Consider the following 26,980-nt stretch of genomic DNA (forward strand, 5'->3'; position numbering starts at 1 on the left):
GGACATCAGGAGACGCGCCAGAGGAGGAAGTCGGGAGGAGGGACCTGCACGGTGGCGTGGCTTCTCTCCGTGCGTGACTGGGGAGAAAGTGCTTCCACACCGGATCCTCCGGTCGCCTTCAGCGCCGGGAAATTGTAGGAAAATCGATCCGCTTTTATCTGTTTTGTTTTTCGTTTTTATTTTTATAACATTTCCCTAATTTGAATCGTCGCTCCCCGGAATGCGCGCTCGGCGGTTGTTCGTAAAATCGGTTGCGGGTTCGAAAGCAAATCGCACACCTTTGCTGTCAATGTCAGCGCAGGTAGACAAGAGGATCCCGGAAGAACTCGTAGTGCAGGTTTCCTGCTTGTTTGCATAGCCTGTGCCCCCCCCGCCCCCATTCAAAAAAAAAAAAAAAAGCAAAGCAAGCGCAGATGGACTCGTCCGCACTGCTCTGAAGCCTCTCCACCTTCCCATCTGATCGTTAAAAAAAAAAGACATGAAGGGGGAAAACATGAAGGACGCAAGGAAGAAGCGGCTGTACGTGCTGATGGACGTGCTGTGCGTCTTCGCCGGTAAGTTTTGGGACTAAAACACCCGCCAGCAAGGGGGGAAAGTTCCAAGAAAGTTCCCAGAATATTGTGTTTATCAGCCATGACGGCCACCAACTGCTGTGTTAGGTTTTACTGTGTGTGTTTGTTTGTGTGTGTGTGTGTGTGTGTGTGTGTGTGTGTGTGTGTGCGATGATGCACACTGGAAGGTTCTCAGGGTTCAACTTAAGCAGAGAGAATTGTGTTTAAACAGCAGGGGTATCAGTGTAATGCTATTTGTTTATTGGGATCCCATGGAAATATAATTTCCTGCGTCTGAAACGTGACAGGAAGTAACCTTGTTGCGCTGCAGGAAGCCGCTGCCAGCCCGCAGCTTCTGACTACCACAGGAAGCTGGATGTTTGTGGAATTTTGATAGACATCTTCTGTTTCAATTTTTTACCTCTTCCTGCCAAGTATCCGAGAATGTTCCACTTCCTAAAATTCGGTATATTTTTCCCTCTTTTTTTTTTTTTTTTTTTTTTTTTTATTGGCCTGATTCAAACAACAGTGGTCAAAAATCACAATGTGGTCATTTGCTGATGCAGATAAGACTGAGTAACTTCTGCATGGAATAACTTTTTTTTTTTTTTTCTTTTTTTTTTTTTAGTCTTAACTGTTTTTAGGCTCTCAGCCGTTTAGGGCTGCTTCCTTTGTGAGTATCACATCACATGCACCGGATCTCCGTGTGAATTAACAAAAGCAAGGCAGAGCCAATAGTTTTTAATGATCACAGAGTTCAGTTGGGCAACTCGACATGGTGAATATTTCATTTGAAGTGTAATTCTCATGCCAAAGTGCTCTTATGATGTTTTCCCTACCAGCTTCATCTTCCTGTCTGCCTCTCAACTCCATCGACTTGATAAAACAGAAAGGGAAGGAAGATTTCTATGCTCAGATATTGAAAATCAGACTTCATAATTCATTGCTCATTCCTGCTTGGAAACAAGAAGGCCGGTTAAATTATTACACAATTCTTTTCTAATCCAGGCACACAGTTACAGGTACACATTTAATTTTTCACTAATTTAGAAACCAACATTTTTAATATTGAAAAGAAGCGTAAAGTAGAACACTTTCTCCCAAATCCAAATTTTAAAAAAGAAGTTCTCATTGGGGAGGAAATGGCAGAAAAAAGTCATCGGTTACTTTTCGCTCTCGCCAGTGCCATCGGTTGTCATCAAACAGTTAAGTACGAGAGCTGGATAGTAGGCGATACATTGGCTTCGCCACTGTTCAGAGGATGTTTGCAGATGCAGAATGTACCACTATGATGAAACCACAAACCACTGACAGACGTATGTAGCGCAATGGTTGAGGTTCATATGTTACGTCTGGACCGATAGCGGTGAAGTGAGGGTGCGGATAGCGATGGACGTGATCGAAGCATGTGTGGATCTGCTCTGCTGTGCAGTTTCCACTCCCTGTGGATTTGCGAGAGCTTAGGGGTATTTTTCATCTTTTGGAACATTCACAAAGTGCTGAACTTGATAAGCCGCACCGTTTCACTGCCACAAGTCTGGGATTAACGTCTGGGTCGGGTTCGACTGGCACATCTACACGGTTGCATCCCCCACTTTGCCTCTCCCTTCCTTTCTACCGCCCATGTTACGCACCGAAAAGACCAAGATCAAGTCGACCCCAAGCCTATGTTTGGTTTCTCCCCTCTGTGCAATAATATGTCCGAACTTACAATCATTCCAACCATTAGCCAATTTGGAAAACCAGTTTTTGGTTCGACTGGTTTGTGGGAAGTTTGGCTGCACGTCTACACATATTCATGCATAGAAAAATCCATTTTAATGCAGTTTGGGAGACCCGGTCCATAACTAGGCTCATCTGCTTTAGCTGTTTGAACTGCTGCTCATGCACTGATGATTATTGTCCTAATTGCAAATTAGCCCGGATGGAAAATAGCCATCGCTTATTTCATAAATTTACAGCATTCCTATACCTCTCTTGTAAACAGTTTTTCTTAATTTCAAAGGCCAAATCAAGGTCGATATGCTTTTATTCACACCTGGTCCTGGTCAAACTGACGTGGTCTCCATCATTGGTGGGCGCAGCGTCTCATAATATTTTCTTACAATGTGTCTGACCTTGTGAGAAAATATTTCCTGATCCCCTTTTTTTAATAACCAGCTTACTTTGGTACAACGTTTGTTGCATTTTCTCTTTTTGTAAATATCTAAGAAACCCGATCGGGAGTGTTACCCTTCCTTTCCAAAAGTCTAGGATTGTTGGCCGCAGGGTTCTGAACAGTCGTGCTCGTATCTTTTCTTTTGAAATATTTCTCTTTGGTGTATCCCTCCCTTCCTCTCCCCTTCTGTGTTTCATGTAAGTCTACACTGAGCACAAATAGACGGTGGGTGTTGGCTCAGAGCAAAGAGGAAGGACTGGGGTTAACCTCTCCTTGCCCATAGTGTGCACTCATAGGTACAGTAGGTTTAGGCTGTGTGGTCATCAGAGGTGGAGCTCAGCTCACTGCCATATAAATAGGGATAGGTCACCGCGATACACAACATGAATGGCAAGGAGCTGCAATGAGTAATGCTATCGAGCCTTCTTAATGAGCGTGTGGCCTTCAGGCGACGCATCAGTACAAGCACGTGCTCATAGATCTGTTTTTCAATGTGCGTGCTCTTTGTTATGTTATGAAGGCTGTGCCAAACCAGTTCTGGTGACCGCCTGTTCTATGTCCGATTAAACAGACAACACACAAACCTGTACGTACACAAAAAGTACTGCACGTACAGCATGTCAGCACAGGATTTGCACAGAATAGATGTCACCTGTGGGTTGTGTATTTAGTTCATAAATTTCAAGCTAAAGACAAGTTCTTCTGTAGCTGTAACTGATATGTCATATGACAACTCCCTTTAAAACTTAAGAGCTTTTTTGCACACCTACATTTGTTTTTGGCTCTTTCCCTCAAGTCATTGAAGGAACATGAAAATTGGATTAGGTTAATTTCCGAAAGTGCTTATAAACCAAACGGTTCTAAGTATTCTATTTGTCATAGATGGATGGTTTCCAAGTCCCAGGAAAATTAAAAAGTAGCTTTTCCTCCTATGAATTTAATCAATTTATGGTTTTCATGCACAAAGCCCAATGTTCTGTTCTTCGACCTTGTCAGTTTGTTGGTGAAGCCGTGCAGGAGCGTCTCCAGGGAGCCGGGCCTCTTCTGTGGTTGTGTTGGGAAGGATTATTGTCCTAAGTTCTCAGAGAAAGACACCAGAGATGGTTGATGGGAATTGTTTTTCTCAGGAGAGCTGTGTCATGGAAACCGGAGCTCTTTTAACAAACACACATGTTCCTCCGAGATTTGGATGTTGTTATGTTAGCGTTTGTTCCAATGTGAAGGAATAAATGTAAAGTGTTTGATCAGTCATGCGCTAAATGAATAAAGATGTTAAAAGCATTATTTTTATTTATAGATTTTAAATAGATATCAGGGTGTCAGCTAGAAAAGTTTCACAGCCATGTGGGAAATAACTATTGGCTTGGATCCCAAGCCAAGCAAGAGACTGACTGCAGCATTGACGCTTATGAAGTGGTTGTGCAAATTTTGTTTTTCAAAAAGCAACAAAACATATCAAATGTTACTGCAATCAAAACTTCAAATGTCTTAAATACTATTCCGACAAACCTGTAAATGCCAGTAATGTTCAAGCAACAAATGATGTTGAAATAAGGATATTGACAGCAATGATATTGGCAGAAAGTACCTATTTTAGACGTTATTGAGTATTGTTAATCAGTGACCTACATTTACAAGAGTTATGTGTGTGTGTGAGAAACTCCGGCTTGCATTATTTCCTTTTTGGGGGTTGCCGCCATGTCTGAACTGGTCTTGAGCTCAAGGAAACAGCAAAAGCTGGTTGGGAAATGCACCCTGTCACAAACCAGACTGGTGCCGCATTTTCACCAGTGATCCTCCAGGTCAGACCTGCAAGATTAGAACGGGCAAGAGGATGCAACACTGTGCTGATTGAAATTGTTGTGATTCATTTTATTTTTTAACAACAACCAAATCCACCAGTCAAGCAATACACTGACGGAGCCCATGATATCCCTTTCATTTTTTTAAATCTCAGAACATAAACCTAATGTTTCCCAGAAGTCAGCTAAAAAAAATCAGTGGGGTGGAACAAAAGGCTGAAAGACAATCATATTGCAATAATTTTGACCAGTACTTTTATTTACAAATCAGTTGGTTCAAACATGCAAAATGTCAACAAGTATTTTGGAACTGATGAAAATACCAAAATTAGTCTACAACCTCATCAATTAAAATGAAAGTTGAGCAATTTTAGATGGAGAGTACAAGAGGGATGCTGGATGACATGCTTGCCAAGGGATTTGCATGCCCTGGGATAGTTCATGTACCAAGTGGAAGACTCTGATGCAGCATGGGCCAAAAACAACAACAAAAAAGACCTGAACAAGAGCATAATTTCATCAATGGCTTAGCTGGGCATCAGATTTTCCAAAAATAGATATCATGTTGAATATTTAAATGTTTCTATCCTATAGTTTCAGAGTTTTTAAAGAGGCTGGCTAGAGTGTCTGCAATAATTTTGAACAAGACCGTGTTTTGTGTGGCCTGCTTTACTCACACATGACATGTCTGATGGTTTATTACTAAGGGATACCAAGGAAGGAGCATTATTCAAGTTGCTTCCACACAACCTTCTTTCAACCCTAAATTCTTTCCATGATTTTAAAAGTTTACATCAAAGTGGGATTATGAGATGAATAGCAACTGCGCTTTTGGATTGTTAAAGATAAGATAAGATATATGTTATTGATCCCCATGGGAGAAATTCCTTTGTTCGCGATTATCCACTTGCACAGTGTATAAAGGATTTATAATGTAAAATTAGTAGATCTACAAGTCAGTTTATCATGTTAGAAATACTTTTTGTTAACTTATATCCTCATATTTGAAGATTTGCCCGCAAACGCACTAAAATATTTCAGCAGCTTTCATGATTTAACAGCTGAGGCTGATTTGAAGTTCCTCCACAGACCTTGATGGTTTAGGTTTAAACCTGTGTGGCCTGTTTCTCTGATCCGCTCCAAACCCAGACTCTTTGATTGCCAACTCAGATTTAGCTTCCCTCCCTCCACTCGCCCACGATCCCATCTCCTCCTTCACTGCTTGGGGTTAAGCATGCGTAAATGATGGACGGAGCAAAGCAGCAGGATTAGAAATAAAGAATGGGGAGCAGCAGTAGGATTTGGTGTGACTGAAGTTGGGTGTTCCTCTTGTGAATTTGAATTCCAGAGGCCAACGCCACAGAGCGTTGAAGGCTCAGCACATACCTTCCACATTAGTCAGTCCAGCTTGGGGTGAGACAGGCAGAAAGAGGGAGCTTTAAGATGTTTTGTCACGAGAAAGCCAAATCTAAAAGGCTAGCATCACCCATTCAATATTACTATAAGACTTTGCCACATTAGATTTACTGCTGTTATGTAAACAAATGTTGGAATTATAGTGAGAGACAGATAAAAAAAAAAAAAAAAAAGAGTGGAAATTGTGACTTAACAGTGACCTCCAAATGGAGGGGAAAAAATGTGCCTACGAGCTTGTCCAATGCTGGCAGTGATGAGAATATTTGGAACAAAACTAAAAGCAGGATCGTGTTAATGAGAGGCAGAGAGTTTTATTATCATAAGGGGAAGAAAGAAAGGAGAGAAGCGAGGGACACAGGAAGGAGGAACCTGGATGACCTTCACGCTGGCAAGACATTGAATGGGGGAAAGAAGGAAGGGAGAAATTAGACAAAGAAGTGGCATAGCCAATGTTCCATCTGTGACCCTGAAGGAAAGCTCTAGACCAAGCAGGGCAGGTTTGGGGCAAGTTAACCCCCCCCCCCCCACACACACACATCTAACCATTGTTTTGGGCATTTTATAATTCTGCATAAAATGAAAATGAATGAAGAATATTACCATTCATTTGCATGGTTATGCAGGCACCGCAGGTCTGTCTGAGAAATCAGGACTTGTCAGTCTCAGGTATTTCTAAACAACACGAAGGAACTGTCATCGTAGTTCGAAAACAAACTATCAATTAGGCCAGTACGAGGTAGTCTAGCAATTCAGGGCACTGAAGAGCAGCCAAGTCACACCTCATTCTTTCAGCCAGAGGTTTCCCCTTTACCTATTTCAATCTGTCTCTCCTCCATAGTCAAACAAGGTAGAGATATAATGTTACTGTGGGCCCTGGATAGAGTATTTCACAATGTTGTGGGATAATGGAATCATTTCCTAAAAATACACACCATGTGGTAGGGCCCAAACAGGAACAGCTTCTTATAATAGTAGAAATATGACTCCTGCTGAATGACCATCAGCTTGCTTATGATTCAGTTTTAAATATTCTGATTTTATCTTTACTGAAATATTTGAATGCAAGATATATTGCACTATAATGGCGAAACGTGATGTTGTATGATAACAGTAATCCAATGTTGTCAATTTAAGTCCCTCGAGCAATTTGATTTTACTTCTTAAACAAAGACACAACACAGGAAAAAGGGCATTTCTGTGATTTTTATTTAAATCCCCACAAATTTGTCCAATGTATTGTTTACTTCATTATTTTTCTGCCAGTCTGTTTGTGTAAAGTGGCTTCATGGCTGCTTCCATGTGACGGTTGCAGTCTAAGCTGAGGCACTGAGAGGAAAAGCAAGAGGAAAAGAAGGCAAAGAACTCAGAAACAAAAAGAAAAAAAAAAACAACTCGACAGAGGACACAACAGGCCCCAATTCCAGCCACAGATTGTGGTCCAAATGGTCCAGTATAATTGCACATCTGCCAGCTAAATAAAGCACCATTCCGTTGAGGCCTCTATTCCTACAAACAGGAGAAAAGTGTGGGAGGACACTGCAATCACAAGAGACTCAGTTGGAGTGGGTAAAAAGATGAATGAGAAATGATCAGGGGATGATGTGAATCTGCGGTGGTGAATGAATAAGATAAGGAGTTTAAACCTCCAACCACACTGATGCTTTATGGTGTCAGTGATATCAATTAATGTCCTGGTTGTCACTGATAGTATTTTGCTTTCCGGACTCTATCTGTCAGTTAGTCCACTTTCCATTGCACTAATTCACCCTTCATCACAGGGATACTTAGGGCGCCGCTGAGTGACTTTCAATTTGCTGCTAATTTTAATGAGAAGCCTCCAAATTCCCAAAATGCAGCCGAGCCCTCCAAATTGGATCTTCCTTCATTTGAGTCAGGAAAGGCTGATCCCCGCATCCTGTTACTTCAAACAAATGTCCATTAGGGGCTCAGGCAGGAGATTTCTGACTGGCAGTTGGAGATTAGCTTCCTGGCCACATCACAGAGCGGGAGGGTGTCCCTCCTTCATCCATAAAAGCAGGTGTTTAGGAAGAAGATTCTAAAGTCTAAATAAGTAAATCCTACCTCAAACTCTGTTACATGTTTTCTTTTGGATTTTCTGGACAGACAGGATCTGCTGTTGGTTGGGCTTAAGTCGAAGACACTGCATGGTCTTTAAGTAGTGGCAGCAGTGGAGTGATTTGGGTTGTGAGGTTGTCTCGTGGTGTCTTAGAGGCCTATTTTGTCTGCAGAACTGTCTATTTTTGCCTTTAAGTGGTGCATGTGTGTGTGTTTGTGTGTGTGTGTGTGTTTGTGTGTGCGTGCTTTTTCTCAACAGAACGTCCAGTATGTTTCCTGCAGATGTTATGCACAGAGCAGCTGCAGGCTGAGACACACACTTCAGGTTATGCCATTCGTTTTGCTATTCATGCCAGTTCAGACTCAACATCACGTGTGTGTGTGTGTGTGTGTGTGTGTGTGAGTGTGTGTGTGTGTGTGTGTGTGTGTGTGAATTTTATTAACTTTTTCATTTTGAGGGACCAAAATGACACAGGACAGAGGGTGATACATATTGAGGGATGAAGTGAAATATATATATGTATCATAAAACAAACCAATCCCACCATAATTATCCAGTGATTTTTATTTTTGAATTTAACATATCTATTTGAATACGGCTGCCTTTTAGCCAGCTGATCCAGTTTACCTTGTTTACAATATCTGAGGCCCTGTGGGATTTTACGCAAGCCAGGCATCACGGTTGCAGAAGTGTTTGCAGAGGAATCCCGGAATACTGTTTACGTCACGTTGATATTGTGCTTTAAGCTTAGAGATTCTTCAGTGAAACAAGAAATCCTTCCTGTAGAGCGAGCAATCTACATTATGTTGTTTGATTTTCCTATATTTTGTGTTTTCGAAACTAAAACTTCCTATTGTAGTGACAAATTACCTATTTGTTGTCATCCTTCTTGATAGAGTTGGTTCTGCCACCGCAGAACGTTGGAGCACAAATTTGCACCTGTGTGTTGAATTCTAGGTTGTTGAGTCATTGTTTGCTGTGCCTATTTTATCAAATGAATCATGGGTTTAATCTGGATTAACACGTTCATTTTGACAGTCCTAACATATATACATGCACACATACACACACGGGGGCGAGATGATAATTATGTAATACCTGTTCAGACTCCGCTCTGACCATCTGGAAAGCCGGCGAGCAGTTTAAGAGGATTTAAGACCATAAAAAAACTCCAAAAAACAGATGATTTAACTTAACAAATACAGACAGCCACGATATAAAAAAGGTAATGTTGATTATGGAAATGCAACCGCTACTCAGCTTTTGATGTGCTTGCTAGGTGGAAGAAGTTAGTCTTTCATTCGTTGCTGGCGCTCTCTGTTTAATGCGTATTACTTAATTTTTCTGCCACTATGATGAATGGAGACCCTCTGGCAGGACTTAAAAGTCTCAAAGGTAAAAACAGCACATGACTGTAGTCTAAGGAAAAAAAAGCTGTCTCTCTGCTGTTCTACAATGACATTTACCATGCAATATTACAAAAATAAACTTGTTTTCTTATTTTGTCCAGGCTGATCTTGTGCAAACATTTCAACCTTGCTGTCATGCAGCTATGGCATGTTTCAAAACAACCTTCCTCTGGGTTTTATTTGCAATTAAAACTTGCATTTATGATATGCTGAATGCAAAGACCACATTTCACATACAGTTGTCTCTTCACATACTGTTGCCATGAAGGTAGACATTTCCAGATTTATGTCAGGAGAAAGAACCTGCAAATTCAAAAAAATAGCATAATGGCAATTGTTGAAGGAATTTGCATATCAAATATTTTTTAAACAGAAGAGGCATGGAAATGTTCAGTATTATAACTCGCCGAAACTACTCAGTATCATTCACTTTGACCGCCCAAGGAGGAGGTCAGGTAAATCAGCAGCAGTTGTTCTTTGACTTTCTGATCTGTTTCTTGCCAGCTGGAAGAAGGATGCAGGATACAGATGCAGAGGTCACCATCCAAGAGCCGTGCAAGTAAACCCACATCAGGGTCATCTCCCAAGTGCCCGAGCGCTCAAGACAGGATGTTAGTTTTATACAAGAGGCCCCATATTGTGCTGTGGTTGCCGTCTTCCTCAGAGAAACATCTGCATAATGGGATTTTTTACACCCCGTTTACTGCAGCTTGACACTGCATACAGGAGTGTAAATAAAGGGACTGTGATTGGTTGCGAGTGAGATGCTACCAGGTGTCACCCATATGCTGCTAACAGAGGGATTGGCTGAGATGAACAGACAGATGGAGGGAAAACATGCAATAGATGCATCAGACAGATGTTGGCTGCTGAAATTGCCAACGGTAACAGCAATTAATTCAATAGTACATATTTGCATTGTTTGAAGCTAGAGCTTGACGTTTTGAGTGATACATTTGTTCTAGTTGAAATGGCTAAAATTGTTCATCGGCACGTCAGTAAGTTTTATCTTCCCATGAAAAAGTGCAATCAGGAATATGGCTTCAGTATGTAGCTACAAATTGAACAAAAACAAAGGAGAATCATTTGTTTGACTGTTCTAATTGTTACGTTAAAACACAATCAATGCAACTTCATCCAGTTCCAAGTTTTTATGGCTAAATTAATCTTGGTGGAAGTTGCTGGCAAGATGATTTTCAGCTTTTTAATAAGATTTAAAATCTTTTATTTGGGTATTTGGTTCGTATGAATATAGAAATTGTTTACGGATTTGGGCCTAAACCTTCATAACAGTGTGATGCTCTGATGTTTTTCCATTCTGATGCAAACCAAATAGGATTCCAGAAGACGCCACTGAAATAGACCACAGGAACGATCAAAATTGCAAATGATACAAAACCAAAATCCACTTTTTCCGAGCTTTAGAAACAGCGTAGAAGAATTCAGTTTATCAGATATTCTCTTTGCCAATCGAGATGAATCAAACCATTTCTGTAATTTATGTCTGTCCTGGAATATGTTTCCAAACAATGTACAAACAGTTCTGTGGGCTGAAGGCAGTGAACCTTAGGACAACATTTTTTACAGCAAGCCAGATAAAATGGACGGCCTGCATATCAAATTTGAATAGTCAAAAGTTTATGCAGTGTAGAGGTGCATACCCATGTACTTTGTATGGCCACAATACCCTTAATCTCATTTGGTAAGAATTATAATGTGCAAGGTTTTCCCTTTCTGGGGTAATAATCGTAACATTTGGAATATATTTGTTTTTTGGTTGTCTGTGGTGCTTGGATCATTGACCTCCTTTGACAGCAGGGTCGCTGACCAAATTAAGAGAACCATGCGTGCAAGAGACACGTAAATAAATCTTAAAAAAAAAAAAAGGGTTGGTTGTGGGAAAATGCTCCCTGTTTCTGATAACACATTGTGCATAAATGATGTATGGAAGGTCGCATTTCTTTGTCTCGCTTTCTTGTTTTTCTGGTGCAAATACAGCTAATCCGGGGTTTGGGTACCAGGAGTCGTCTTGCCATGATGTCTTTATCCTATAGAGTGCTATTGTTTTTTCCCCTCTGAACACAAGGAGTCTATTTTGCAGCTGTGTTTCTCACAGAGTCCCCTCTGTTTGTCTGCATTGTGTCTGAGACGAGCACGTGTGCACTTAGCATGTTACCACACAATGTCTGCGCTTGTATCATGTCACCTCGGAAATTCGATGTCGAACACATTCAAACATTAGGACAAGGCCTATCGTTGTTTCTGGATTTTCCCTGACTTCATTTGTTATTCTGAAAATTGTTGCAACTTTTTTTTTTTCTAGCTTTTGAATGATTACGTCAGTTGGCTATCTATAACTTTTCTTTCAGTCTGACTATAATTTGTTTTTCATGCATGTAAGTCCTACTTTTCATTTCCCTGTTTCACAAGAAATTTGAGAATGGTCACACCTCAATTCAGTACCAAAAGTCCAACATCTCACATATTTACTTCGTGCCGCCTCCTCTGGTCTCATTCGCCCTGGAATTCATCAGTGAGTTGTATCAGCTGCAGACATTTTCTTTTTGAAAGAATGGGAGGGGTTCGCTGCTCATTTACAGAGAAATATAATACAGTTGATGAGTCCACTTTCATGAGCATGCACTGCATTCTCACAGCTGTTATTCTTGCATTTAGTATGCCGAGGTCTGTTATTTCCACAGTGGCCCCAGGTCTTGGTCTACCGTAGCTGTCCTGGATAAATGAGATACATTCCTGACTAGACCTGTACCAAAAAAATTATTTCCCCTAATAAAGTAATTATTTCCCCTGCGTGTGTTTGTGATTGCTCTGCAATAATAATACAATTATACTTGAATAAAGTGATAAATGTATTTAGTATTAGTATTAGTACATCAAATAAGGTTATTATTCAATCTGCTGAATGTTCGACTACACATGGATGAGGTTACCTTAAAAAGTCTCTAAAAAAGTTTTTGGTTATAGTCAGATAGTGCTATTCTTTTTAATAGTAATACTTTATGCCAAAATACTATGTGTTCAAATGTTTCCTCACAACATTTTGAATAATTCTGGATATTTAAAAATCTTGTTTCACATACAAAGGGCTGTGAATTGAGCCTGTATGTCTGAGGTGAAGGAGAGAAGACGGTGTGCGGGTATTTCTGGAATGTCATGTTTCATATCTACTCAAGGGCATTGGTTAAACGCCCAGGAGCCACAAGGAGCTATATTTGGTCTTCATTTTGCATGCAGTTTTTTCAGTGTCTACCCTAATGCTTGAATTCACATGTTATTAGCTCTATTTATTTTTGTAATTCCTTTCAGCTCATTTCAAATGTTATTAATAGCGACCAATTTTTTTTCTGTCTTGTGTGTTATTTCATCTTTGAGATTTTAGAAACACGCTCTGAAAATCAGTCTATCCATAGATTAATGTTTTCACTTATCCGCTAGGAAATTATGACATGTCTGAAACCTCTGGAAAAAAAAAGATCTGAAGAAAGAAACTCAAACTTTAAAATCCATTAATTTGATTGCCCTAATCCCTTTTTTCTGAATCCCTTCTTGCTATTTTAACACATGCACCAGTTTTGTCATCTCTTTCAAGCTAAATTTGACAGGATCAAAAGTAATTAAAAGGGATCTCCTCTAATGATTCAGCTCATACAGAAAATTCTACTTCTGAGTTGTTGTTTTTTTTTAATTTTTCTATTTTTTTCTCCTCTTTCCAGCGGCACTGCCCTTCATTGTCATGACCATTGTGTTCAAACCGTACCAGCGAGGGGTTTACTGTGACGATGAGAGCATCATGTACCCACTAAAACCAGACACCATCACCCACGGCATGCTGGCAGCAGTCACCATCTCTTGCACAGTAATCATTGTAAGTAATGCCAGAGCGTCAGTTACCTCCCTGCTTACGAGGACTTTTTTTATCATTTCCCATCCCAGTAAGCTGTAAGTAATATTGAAATCAAACTCTTGGAAATCTCGGGCTCTTTACCCCCTTAATGACATCTCATGTAGTTTGTTCCATTACTGAGTGGTGACTGAAGTGTTCATGTGTGAAAAGGGAAAAATAGCATCATACTACCTACTTTCTCTTTTGCTCCCTTTTCAAAGATCTCGTCCGGAGAGGCCTATTTGGTCTACAGCAAGAAGCTATACTCTAATTCAGACTTCAACCAGTATGTTGCTGCGCTCTACAAGGTCGTGGGCACCTTTTTGTTCGGAGCGTCTGTCAGCCAGTCACTAACCGACCTTGCCAAATTCACAATCGGCCGCCCACGGCCCAACTTCATGGCCGTGTGTGCCCCCAAGGTTTGCACGGGCTACATGCAGCCGATCAACTGCACAGGCAAGCTTCAGGATGTGACAGAGTCAAGGTAGAATCTTGTGAAAGTTTTTATGGGTTCTGACTGGTGGAGAAATAATATGAAGGTTCATTTACCTGATACCTTAAAACACGCATGCCAAGGTTGTCATTTTTCTTTCTTTTGTCCCAGGTTGTCCTTCTACTCTGGTCATTCGTCTTTCGGAATGTACTGCATGCTCTTCCTGGCGGTGAGTCCGACACGTGAGCCTTCGTCCGTCATAAAATGTCCCGCAACACAATGTGTCCTTGTTTTTATTGAATTCTCTGTGATGTGTATGCAAAGTGAACCAGGTATAATAGTCCCCATATGACTTGCTCAAGAACAGGGTCATGCATTTTGATCAGTACTTAATGGTTCCTTGTTGAGGAGAAAAGCCTCATCGAGCTAGCCCGTGCCTGCGGACATAAAAAAGCCAAAGCATTCAGAGGAAGAATTCAGATATTGAAAGAAATTATCTGCAGGCGCCTGCTTCCTTTTTTCCCAGCAATGATGAACGCAAAAATCGTTGGCCGCGTTCTGCCTTCCAGGTCTATCCAGTTTATTACCCCTGGCCTCATCTCTCTGATGCTTAGTGGTAGACGGCGAGCTACAAGTCGCCAAAGCAAAGCAATACTATTCCCACCAAATAAAACCTAGAGGAATTGTCTCATTCTGTCATTGGCTCTCTCCATAATCTTTGTATTGCTGCAAATAAATACAGGTAAAATATAGTCTCCCATCTGCGCGCTCTGTTACTAAAAAGGTGTTGTGTAGCTCTTTGGCACTTGGGCTGTAGCTTGATGCCAAGTTTTGCACCTTCAGCACGTCCAGCAGAAGCTCAGTATAACCAGTTGGCACGATCATCATTTCTGGGCTCAGTTGCTTCTTTTGGGGGGGTTGGGGTTTCCTGGCAATTTTTAAGCCGACATCAGTATTTTTTCATCACCTGTTTTCAGTTAGGTCAGCCACTGCCTATGAGTTAAAGCAACATAAACCTGCAGTCTGATAACTTGATTAGTTAAGTTATTGATCTGCAGTCTGAATTTCTGTTGCCCCTGTACCTTTGTCAAAACATACACTTGACTTTTTCCCAATTTTGCGTTCCTTTCAGAATATTGCATTACATTCATATGATACTATATCAATGTGCCATTCAGGGAGTAAAACCACTAATGGCAAGTTAACAGAATAGTCTTGAGAGGAATGCCATCAAAAATATACAATCCTTCAGATACATACCTTCTATCTCTTCATTTCTTCCTGTCTCCCATGCTTCCCTCATCCTGCCATGAACCTCATCCTTCTTACTCTTCATATTCCCTTGACAGCTGTACGTGCAGGCCAGATTGGTGGCTAAATGGGCCAGACTTCTCCGACCCACCATTCAGTTCTTCCTGGTGGCCTTCGCGGTGTATGTGGGCTACACCCGTGTCTCTGATTACAAGCACCACTGGAGCGACGTGCTGGTGGGGCTTCTGCAAGGAGCGCTTGTTGCTGTGCTCAATGTAAGTCCACTAACCGGTGTCTCAGAAAAATTCTGCTTGCCTACATGATATTTCCATGGCTTGACATTCAGTACTTGTGTTAATGTTAAGCAGATCTTACAAACAGTCAAATCGTGCTCCAAAATGTCAGCTGTCATTCTGCATAATACGAGTTCCACCTAACAAGAGGTCTAATAACAGAGCTGAATGGAGGACCTTGTTTATAGACACGGTAATTTTAAAAATCCACACTAAAGAATGGCATGTCATCATCAGCTCTGTGCCACGGTTTCTTTGTTTTGGATGCTGTTTTCACTATGAAGTAACTCCAGCCTTCAACCTGACAACATTGTAGCAAATTTTTTTTTTTGTGGTCACTGGCTTTCGGCAAAAGAAAATCTGGGTGGTATTTTCCGGATCACAGCAGTGGCATTTAATGGAAATCTTCCTCTTTGCATTCTCCTCAGAGCGCCACACAAAAAACCACAGTTCAGCTTCATTTTAGCCTCACTGTAAAACTGTGCATAGGCAGGAAGTGGAAATGGCTCGGGCGGTAAAGTGTGACTTGATAAAAACCCACACAGTGATGCTGACAGGTTCTCAGGCCAAAGCCCAGTCTTCTCACTTCATTCAGCTTGGCTTTTTTTATTATATGAATACTTCCGTGTTTTGATTGAACGCCAGTCAGCACCATCTTGTGGAAACTTTGGAGTGGCAGCTTGTGTGCTTGTGTGTGTGTGTGTGTGTGTGTGTGTGTATTTGGGAAGTTAGCCAACGCCTTTGCCTTCACATTGCTGTGCTCAGTTAGAAACCCTCCAGGGCATGGGGGGGTTTTAAAGCCTGCCGGGGCCGTGTTCTGTGTTCCTCCTCACATGTGTGTTGATGTGTGAGCATGTCTCTGTGCAGAGCCATATCCAGTCAGAGTTTCCACTCTTTGTTCTATGAGCTCCTCCAAACCTTCACACCAGTCTCTCCTCTCTCCTTGGCAGGTGCACTTTGTGTCAGACTTCTTCAAAAAGCGTCCGCCACGTTGCACTAAACCAGATACAGCCGACAGCGAAGAGTCCGAGAGGAAACCTAGCCTGCAAATCGTAGACTCCGATCACAGCAACCATTACAACTGTCATCACAATCTTGGCCAGGTGTCATAAGGGTTGACGCTGGGTAACAGAAGCTGCAGCCTTTAGACTCCAAACCTCTATGACTGGCAACGCAGAGGCTTGGTCTGTTCAAGAAACTGTCTGGCTGATCTGAGGTCATGCTTTGCGAGATCATATGTGAAAAATCTTGTGTGTCAGATTTTCAGTTATAGTTTGTTTTTATGTGTTCTGCAACAAGTTGTATTCAGAAGTTGAAGCCAAAGTTGCAGTGTGTACCTCGCTGTCTCATACCCCACAGCTGTCTGTTGTCAACCACTCACACAACCCGTCTGTTTACCAGCCACTGGACTGACTGAGGGGGCTCCGTCTTATCGTGAGATGCTTCAGCCCCTTCTCACAGAAAACATGATGACCTCCTTTTCTCCTGAAAGAGAGAGGATCCTTTTGTTTTTGAGATATCATTATCGATGATGAGGTGTTTGCAAACATTAATCGAAAGACCCGGATTCCCCAGTGATGATCCCGCGATATATGATTGTCTCGTCAAATGCTTTTAACTAATGTTTTTGCAGGCTGGCTGCACATGCACGCAGTGCCATCTACCATAGAGAACTATTTGTTTTAATGGCCACATTATGAATGTAAATACATCATGTTTTTTGCTTTTTTCAACCTCCTTTTGTTCAGACCTGGTATACAGATGCACCTCCCATGACCACTTGAGATTGGATGTTTGCCCCCCTCCCCGTTTCCAGTTTATGCCTATTTTATTGTAGAGTATAAGGAAACACTGATTGTTATATACCAGCGTTTTTGAAATATATATATTACAAGCAACACAAGCAAGAGTATTGCTCTCGTCATGTGAAAACGAAATACTATCTTTATAAGAAGCTTTTGCTCTGGATTTCGTTGACCATCATGTCCATTCATTTGGAAAACATACATTTAAATTCTATTTATAGAAATAAAATCGGGTTTGGACAATCTGGCTGGCTGGTTGCAGAGAGACAGACACTCACTGTTGTCGGTTCAAATTTGTTTTAGAAGGAAGCCACAACACGAGATGCAGCAAGTCGCTCCCTGTCCATGTAAATCAGACGGAGAAGTCTGATTTAGAAATGATACAGTCTGTGTCTCGATGTTTGGTCCCTAAAACCATGACTCGCATCCAGATTTTCATGTTTTTGCCCCTGACCATCTCTACAATGGATTTGAAAAGCAGATTCAATCGAAGCGTAGACTTTCTCCTTTAATTCAAGTATTGGAGTAAATACTTCAGCAATTGATGAAGTTGCTGTTTTTTTGTGCATGAAGTCCCTCTCCTTCAGAAGCTCAAAAGTAATAATACAAAAGAAATTGATATTGGAGGTCTGTTGATATTTGGAGGAAAAAAAAACCTTCTTTAGGCAATTACTTCCAACAATTTGGAAACTACTGTTATGAAATTCTGAGTATTGCTGCTGCTTTGGGGTAAGATAGGGTGAATGTCAGCAATCAAGAAGATCCCATTCATTGCCCTTCAGAAACACTTGAGTTTCTTTTGCAGTATGTTTTAGGTCATTATTATCGTACCGCAAAGCATTTTGATCGAGTTTGCAAAATTTGTTACAGCTAAACAGAGACTTACCGCACGGTTGGCCTCAGAAAATGTCCTAATGCTTTTATCAGGAGCCACGTCATTAGTCAACACCAGTAATCCAGTTGTATTTGGGACTGTATTTGCCCGTATATGGCTTTTCCTCGATGCTGCTTGGAACAGGGCGTGGGACACCTCAGATCATGACCCGTTCCTGTCTTTTCCCATACTTTTCTCTTCCCGTCATTCCCTCGCAAGTTTATTTAGATATTGTCCGTCCAACAAATGTCTCTCCAAGCCAGAGAGGCTTTTAATGTTCTCTCTCAGACTAATCTGGATTTCTTGTTCTTGAGTATTTTGGCACATCGATGTAAGCTAAGTGTTCTTGACATAACATTGTGTTACAAGGGAGGTTTTCTTCATTAAGGGGGAAAAAAATAGCATCTAATATAAAAAAGTAGCAAAAAAAAAGGTCTGTAACTCTTTCGCAGGATCGCAATAAATATCTCAATTGAAAAAAAGAATAAAATTGATTAAAAACATCAACTGCTTCACAAATCCATTGAATAGGAAGGCAAGGGCAAATTTACAAAACATTTTGTGCTGTCCAAATACTTGGACCCATATCTTTGTGCTTTTCATCATTTTGGGCTGTGTTGAATAACATTGCGGCAGTTCATGTGCCAAAGAGAGCGTATTTTGACATAAACAAAGGTAATTCGGGGATTAAGCCTTCCTTGATGTGGCTGGTGCCAGATGCTGCCCAGGGATCCTCTGAATGCGATCAGAGCTCCATAAATCCTGTGCATTCAGACCTGAACTTAGAACCATCCAGGTCACCGGATCATTCCGGTTGCATTTAAATACCAGGTTTTAATGGGGTCTGATTCTCAGCGCCTTTCTTGTCATTCCGCTCTGTTACCACTCGCTTTCGCAGTGATCGATGTCTTTGTAGAGTGAAAGGGTGCATAATACTTTAATGGCATAATGCAAGTATGCAGCTGCTCTCAATGTTGTCCAATTGATTTCAACAGCATGAATCAGTGGGCAAAAACAAGGACCTACTGTATCACGGATCTTTGTCACTTGTTATAAGACTGCTGCAAGTGCGATCATCGGTTTCATGTGAAATAGAGGGATGAGGTCTGTATATCATGTCATCAAGATGGACGCAAGAGTGAAAAGAGCAGCTGCAGGTCATCTTTATGCTAAGTGACATCTGCAAAGCCATAGCGACACAAGGTAGTTCACCTTTAGCCAGAAGATGTTTGATGTGACAGCTCGATTAGGAGGCCAAACTATCATCTTTGACAAACACTTAATTAGTTTATAAATATAACCTTTCAAAAAGGTCTTGTGTGGCTATCTGCTAATCCATAATGCAGCCCAATTAGAAATGTATCTAGATAAGACTTCACCGTACACTCTGGTCTTTCCCATATGTCCTGAATGGTATTTTCAAAAGACACATGCTGAGTCATGGAATATTGGACAAACAGTTGTTATTATGAAGTAACTAGGTCCAAGATGTGATTTATGTATGTTCTATTGAAAAATATTACTACTTCTTGTGTAATTTGCTCCTCTAAAATGTATGACCTTTATTCATGTTTCTCCTGTGGGAAATGGACTGCCAAATAGATTTTAAGAACTGCATACCACTAGTATATTGCCCATCTACTATTAAAACATGGGGACTCCTATTTCTTTTATTCTTTTCATCTTTTCTACTTGTTAAATTTCAGTAATTGGAAAAATGTTAAGATGACTTTTAATTTATTGTAGAGAAGTTCTTTATTTCCCTTTTTTTTTTTAATGTTTTTACTCCCAGCGCTGTTCCGGTTATTGTGCAATCCCTCCTGCTTGTAACAATTCTGTATCTCCTAATGCTATCAGACACATGATGCTGTATGAAGGATGTTCACAAATGTGTACCGTATATGATTGTATGTTTACAACATAAATCTGTAGAGTTTATTGGCCGATTCCCTTTCTGATTCTGAGTTGTCACATAAGCGGATCTAATTCCTTAGTCCAAACACAAGCCAAATGCCTTGGCAGAGCTTTTAAAACGCTGTTGTAATGACAGAAGGTTACATACACAACTGTGTTTTCAAAGCTTGAACCGTTAAACCATTTCCACTTCAAATATTTGCCTGTGTTTTTATTTTCTTTTCATATTGATAGATGGTACTAATTTGTGAATAAGGTCTCCTGTACTGTTCTTGCCTAGAAGGCTTCAAGGGATCAGACATACTGCAGATGTGATGAGGCCAGGCTGGAAGTCGGGAAGAATCTAACCTGGTAGTGATTGGGAGGCCTTAAAGTTTCGCAGAGTCTTGGGAAAGGTGGGGTATTTAAAGGGGTGGAGTGCGGGGTATCCCATGGTAAACCTTGGTCCCGGGGGACTTCTACACATTCAAAACAGATTTACAACAAGAAACAGCTGGAATTGGTTTAGCTGAAGTACTGCACACTCCCTATATCTAAATCACTACAGCCACAGGAATAGCCCGAATGTACACGAGGATAAAGACAAATGTTTGATTTCCCTATAGCTCTGTGGAAATGAAGGTTCTTAGCTGTTAATGTGATTCCATGTCTGTGAGGTTTTACTGGATTAGTGCCTTTAAGTCGGCATCGGCTAGCCAATCTCCTGTTTATGTGTCAACTTGTTGGTATAATTCATGTTGTGTTTGCTTTTGCAAATAGATTTTATCTAGGTGCTAGACCAGAGAATTTTAAATAAAAGATGCAATCCATGTTCAGATACTGTTTTCTTCAAATGCAGCCATTTACTCGCTCCGGTGTTATAATTACAATAGACTAAATGATGCACATAATGATCACCAATTCACATTTAGCAATCATAACTTGTAAGCCTGAAGAATTACATAACAACAAATACATAATTGTAGCATTAAGATTGTAAATGTTCTTGACAAAATCTTGATGTATTCAAATCAAAGAACTTACCTTTAAGTAAAGCAATTTTCCTTTTCTCACAATGAACCCAGCAGGATGGAATATACCATGCACTTCCAGACTCGAACAAATTGGTTGATTCAGCATAAACTCCAAGGCATGTTAAAAGATGATTCCCAGTTGTACATGATGGATTAAAGCAATCCCTACTCTGTATACTATCCTTTAACAGACATCCCTGCCTGGAGCACTGAAATTCGCAGTTCTGTCTCTTAAGCACAAATCTCTAAAAAACACATCTGATTCTGATTTGAGGCTTTTGCCATTTAAATGAGTCAAAGAACAGAAACAGTTTGAAGACAAACAACTGCATGAGAATGGCAAAACTTGTGTGGAAAATCACAATAACTGACATGCAGGGCTGATGTGAGCGAGAACGTGAAAAAAAGTCACGGATTCAAATTGTGGGTTTCCGCTGCATTTGGCATTTTCTTTTTTGTTTTTAATGATAGAAAAGCACTGAGGACTCCAAAGGGGGATAATTAAAGCTCCCCTGCTGTGTCTAGAATGGAGAATGGAAGTCTCCACAACAATAACAATGTAATGGAGGGGTTTTGTTGCCATCACAAAAAAAAGTCACCCATCATTTAAATCAATACTATGTACTTTAGAATCACTTACAGTATATGACTTCACAACATTGCAACTGTTGTGACGCATCAATTAATTTATAAGGGCCCACTATCTTGCTGCCTTCACTGAAAAGTCTGTTTGTGAAATCTGAGTGCAGGTTCAATGATGGGAATCGATAATTTGGCAGGTGGAGTCATGACTGGTCACCAAAGAAGCTGCAAGAGCTTGTTTTAAGGACTCGCCATATACATCAAAAGTAGTGTATAAAGATTGATTATTGTGTGAGAAACAAGCTTGAAATAATGAATGGTCCAGTTGTTCTGTGAGTGACACACAGCCGGTGTGGTGAGTGGTGACTCTTGAGATGACTGGTTTGGAGAAAAACCTCAGCACAAGATGCGGAAAAGTATGACAGACAATATCTGGGTGCCAGTGTTTTGTTGCAGCAGTACACAACTCCAGATGATGTTTATTTAACCATAAAACTCACTATGGTTTATGCCCCAGTTGGTGATGGCCATGTGGTTACAAGCACTCGTGGTCATGAATAAAAGTAACGGTTCTGGAAATTCAAATCTCACCAATTAGATGATTTAAAGCCCTCATACTGTAATCGTTTGTAAATTTCCATTTTGTGTGTACATGTCCAAGAATCTTTCATTAATTCAACCCACTTGTGGTTCACATTGGCCTCACTGTATGAGTCTGATAGAGAATAGTTCATTCATATATGATAATAAATCATGGCGCGACATAAAATTCTAAGAGATTCATCAGCGCTCTCTAGAGGAGAAACCAGAGAAGGAAATCAGTGGACCTACAACTAGGGAGCAGAAATAAATTAAAAATGAAGTGTGGACTTAATATGTTGCAGCACCACAGATCCTGTCTTTTTCCCCAACCTGTTAATAAAATTAGCTTCATTAAATGCCTTGAAATAAGCTTGAGTGTTTATATACAATTTCCACCACTTTACACAGGAAATTACCACTAGAAAGTCACACGGGCATCCAAAATATGATTCAACACAGCTGTACTGATGAAATGCTACTGCTGCTCTATCCCCCTTCATTTGCCTTGGGGGGGCGAGGGGGGGTTTAGGGTGTGTCAGTGAAGCCGAGGGCGTCACATAGGCGTGCCAGTTCAGTAATTCAACAAAGAGACTGAATTAATCATCTCAGCCCCACAGTGCTTTCGCCCAGATGAGCAAATCCCCCACATCGTAGCCACTCGAATTACACAAGAGGCTATAATTGACAAAAGGCTCAGCTTTGCTCAAGTTTAACCAATTATTATTATTGTGCTGAAGATCCAGAGGTGTCGAGCTGGCTAACATCTGTTGCTTTCTCATGCTGGAGGCCGGTGGAGACGATTTTAGCCTGGCACACTATTCTAGCAATTTAAATGCCTTCAGAAAAAAACAGTTTGGCTTGTTGCTTTTCTCTTCCCATTATAGTTGGCAGCTGCTCCTCTTGACCGTTGCTGATATGACTCAAAGTTTTGCTCTGCACAAATAAGAATCCCTCCTCTCCACACACCAAAAATGACCACAGTGTAATGCACACACCAATATGCTGTGTGTCTTGCTTGTCTTTGTACATTGTTAACTTTTTATAATGTAGAAGGATACTTATTTTCATATTAAATTCATAATAATATATTACCAGTGCATTTGTTCAGTCATGTGTTTTTCTTTCTGCCTTTAATTATTTTTTGACATGCGTCATGCCTTCATATATGGCTATATATTCAACTAGCCCTGGGAGACAGCGCAAGAGAGAGAGAGAGAGAGAGATCTTGGGGGATTAGGCTAACAGGATTTGAAATAACTGTATAAATATATAAGCGGAACATTAATCCTACAGAGCCAAAATGTTAAGACTTGCCTGCTCAAACCCTTATTTCGGGGGAGTTAGTTTTCGGTATGTCTCAATCTTCTAGAATCCTGGCATTATTAACGTGATAGCCTACCATGTTTTGATAGACAGCAACATAATGAGTAAGCTTCAATTGTCTATATATACTTTTATAATCAATATTCACCATGTTGTTTTCTGATTTTATTTGTTTATTGACAGTGAAGAACATCCAATTTCATTCATAATTCACAAATGATTACACGGCCTCTTTCAAAGCACTTTTTTCCCTTTTGGACTAATTAGTAGAATTATATCATGGAAAAAAAAACTTCTAATCTTAAAGTTACTTGTGCTGGGATGATTTTTTGATGGAATTCATGTGACTATTGCTTTCATTATCCCATAACGTTGATCTAGATATCACATCACTCACTTATTCTAATTTTCTATTTTGAATATCACTACTGCTTTTGGGCTTGGCAATGAGTGACTGAAATACATGTGTATGACAGAGGTAACAGAAGAAAGGGAGCCATGATAGTGCTGGTGATCGTGGCTCATTTGTAGTTTATAGTTTTCTGGGCCCAAAAGTTCCTATTTAGCTCAGTGAAACCTAAAAATATTGCCCACCAAATAATATTTATTCTCATTTAATTCGTTGAAACCTAAAGATATTGCCCCAAAAACAGTATTTATTCTCTATTTGATCTAGCTCACTGTATTTTCTCCAATTTATGGGAAGTAATTACATATACATGTCACTGACAGTTAAATCCTTTTTATTAAAATGTACCAGATGTTCTGAAATATTCAATTATTTACTGACTGATTGGCTTAATAATCTGATTATAGCCTCATGATCATCTGAAGCTACTGACTGAGTTTGATTGAATTATATTAAAGAAGGGTTATGTTGCCGTGTGACCTAAACCCTGGCATCTCCAAGAGGAGCTTTCACAACAAGGGATCTTTGGCCTGACCTTTGCAGGGTTAACCCCCAGGTCCAGTGTGTCTGATTAGTATAACCCTGTAAAGCTTGCTCCTGGAAAAAAAAGGACAAATGCAAATCCGCTAATAGAGGTAGCCTTGAGTACAGTTAGTCTGAACTGTTCATCTGATCTGACTGAGCGTGAATAGATGGTACCAAATGATGGAAGCTCGCTAGAAATAGGACATGGCTTCTAAATAAAGAAGAACTCAAATTTTCACTGTTATTTTGGGTCAAACCATCCAAAGTATTTATATTACCTCATTAAATATTATATTATGTCATATTGTATTATATTGCCACCTATGCCCCCATTAAGAAGAAAATTCCAGAAAATAGGAGCATGCTATTGTTTTGCTTTCCACACTTTGCAACATTACATTTTTATCTGTTAAAGTCTGCTCTGAGTGTTTGTTTACTTGTGCAAGATAGATATTGGACAATGATTGGGTTCCCAAATATCTGTAAGGTCAGAAATCTTACTTTTAGGCAAGTCTGTAGTACAAATTAACATATTTGTATTTTTATGTACCAAGATAAAAGTGTACATTTTGAATTCTTGTCAAAACTCAATTCAAAATAAAACAATGCATTACAATTTTGAGAGTAATGCTCATTTGTAATGATTCGACTGACCTCCTGTGGTTAGTCCTTGAGTATCATTGCATTAAAAGCAATAGAAAAATCCCAAATCCCATCTTTGGAGGTCCCTTGTCTCCTGCCTCATGACCTTGGAAGATGTCTTGGACAGCAGTTTTATGCTAGAGGCCCAGCAGAGAGGGCCATTTTTGGATAATAGCATGTTTCTGTTGAGCAGAATACAGAAAGGAGCAAGAAAGAGAAGAGCAGAAGCTTCTTTGGCTGCTGGCCATGCACAATGCAACCAATGACACCAATGAGGGATTTATATATTTACACACACTACAAGGCAGCCAGGGGTTTGACGTCTCTCAACTGTGATGCTGCAAGTTGTGCTACTTCATAGATTTATGTTCGAAGGGGAAACTTGTCTCACTGCGGAATAGTACCGACACAGGGAATTGAATAAACTTTGGGTACATTGCTGGAGGCTTTGTATGACAGGGCAACTGTTGGGGAACAGCCCAAGGTCCTTTTTCAGGCCCCTATGATGTCATTCCAAAGGGAGCAGCACCTTATAGCGAAGTCCTTGTGGATGAATGCAAGCTGTCGTTACTTTATCATGCATGTGATAATTTGCAAAGGTGTCATCCATATACACAAGACAATCAAAGACTACTATTTTGTTTACATATTGGATGGCCATCATACAGGGACAACGCACAGAGTAATAAGAGTAACCGAACACGACAATATTTTACGTAGCTGTTTGGTCCAAGTTTCAAGACATAGATTTGTTGCATATCATTATACAGTATCATAGAGCAGGTTTAGCCTGAATATAATACCATCTATACATGAAATGAACGTACTGACAAGCAAGCCTAAGACTATTCAAAATCTAAACTAATTTTTACATTTTCATTGTGCTGAGATCCACAAATACTGGCAGAGAACGACACTATTGAGTACGTTTTTGTCAAATCCAAAGCTAATGATCTGACTTATTCACTCAAAGTGGGTTATGAGGATGTTTTATTTCATTCTCACTCAAAATGTGCTCAAATTCTTTCCCCAGACAAATAAAAATCTATTCCCACAGGCCTTTCCTTAAATACAACATGACAATATCTGTCAATGTGGAGAAATATCACATCAAATAAACACAAATACCTGTTCCTGTAACACCATTGCTCCTTTGAATGCTGTTCTTATCTATATTGATGTGTTATAATATGCCCTCTTTTGGATATAATGTGTCCTGGTTTAACAAAGCTCTTTATAGTTTCACAAATGTCTGTGTTTTGTATAAAAGGATATCAAGAACCAACAGTTTATGTTCTCACAGATCAGCTCTTTGCAGTAAATCCCAAAGGATCCTCACTTCCTGGCTCGGACTGCGAGGTAAATGCTCTCCACTTATATAGATAGCGCTTTCAACACCATGCTGTTTCAAAGCGCTTTACACTGGATCTCACATTCACCCCCACACACACACACATGCACATACACACTCAAAACTTGGGATTTAGCGTCTTGCCCAAGGACTCTTGGGCATGCAGACAGTCGGAGTCAGGAGTCAAACAGCCAACCTTCCTGCAAAGATCCTTGCGTGGGCTTATAAGATCTGTCATAGCTACCTCCCGGCAGCTGCACCAGCTTATCCCCATGGCACTGCTGCCCAGACCGCCAGGTCACATGCACAAACCCTGACCTTCCCAACCCCCCAGTGACCTGAACTTGAACCATAAAGCCCGAGGAGCAAGCTTTCCCTGTGACCTCTGCCAGGGAGAAACGTGTGGATATTAACCTGAGACGTCTAACACTGCCTTCAACATGAGCATGATGGTGCCCCCCCCCCAAAAAAAAAAACATACAATACATGGCATAATTCGAAAGCACTACACAGAAAGGCAAGGTCAGCTTATAATCAAATGTTTGAAAGATATTGATCTATTGACATATGCCATTAATCCCTGATGTTCTAATTGGACAGGATATTCCTTGCATGTGGCATCACCTGCAAGAGTTGAGCAGAAAACATGGTATGTCACAACACATG

At 40.4% G+C, this 26,980-nt stretch overlaps 1 protein-coding gene across 1 annotated transcript; it reads left to right on the forward strand.

Moving 5' to 3' along the window:
- The first annotated feature begins 12 nt into the window (after positions 1 to 12).
- plpp2b (phospholipid phosphatase 2b) lies at positions 13 to 20,696 on the forward strand. The gene is made up of 6 exons (XM_086162455.1): positions 13 to 554; positions 13,148 to 13,299; positions 13,539 to 13,801; positions 13,922 to 13,979; positions 15,100 to 15,276; positions 16,245 to 20,696. Exons 1-6 carry the CDS (start codon positions 479 to 481, stop codon positions 16,404 to 16,406), a joined length of 888 nt encoding a protein of 295 aa, XP_086018581.1. The 5' UTR covers positions 13 to 478; the 3' UTR covers positions 16,407 to 20,696.
- The last annotated feature ends 6,284 nt before the right edge of the window (positions 20,697 to 26,980 follow it).

The sequence above is a fragment of the Fistularia commersonii genome, chromosome 16 (assembly GCF_037954325.1).
Source record: "Fistularia commersonii isolate RoL2024-O1a breed Wild chromosome 16, RoL_Fcom_v1.0, whole genome shotgun sequence".
Taxonomy (NCBI): Eukaryota; Metazoa; Chordata; class Actinopteri; order Syngnathiformes; family Fistulariidae; genus Fistularia; species Fistularia commersonii.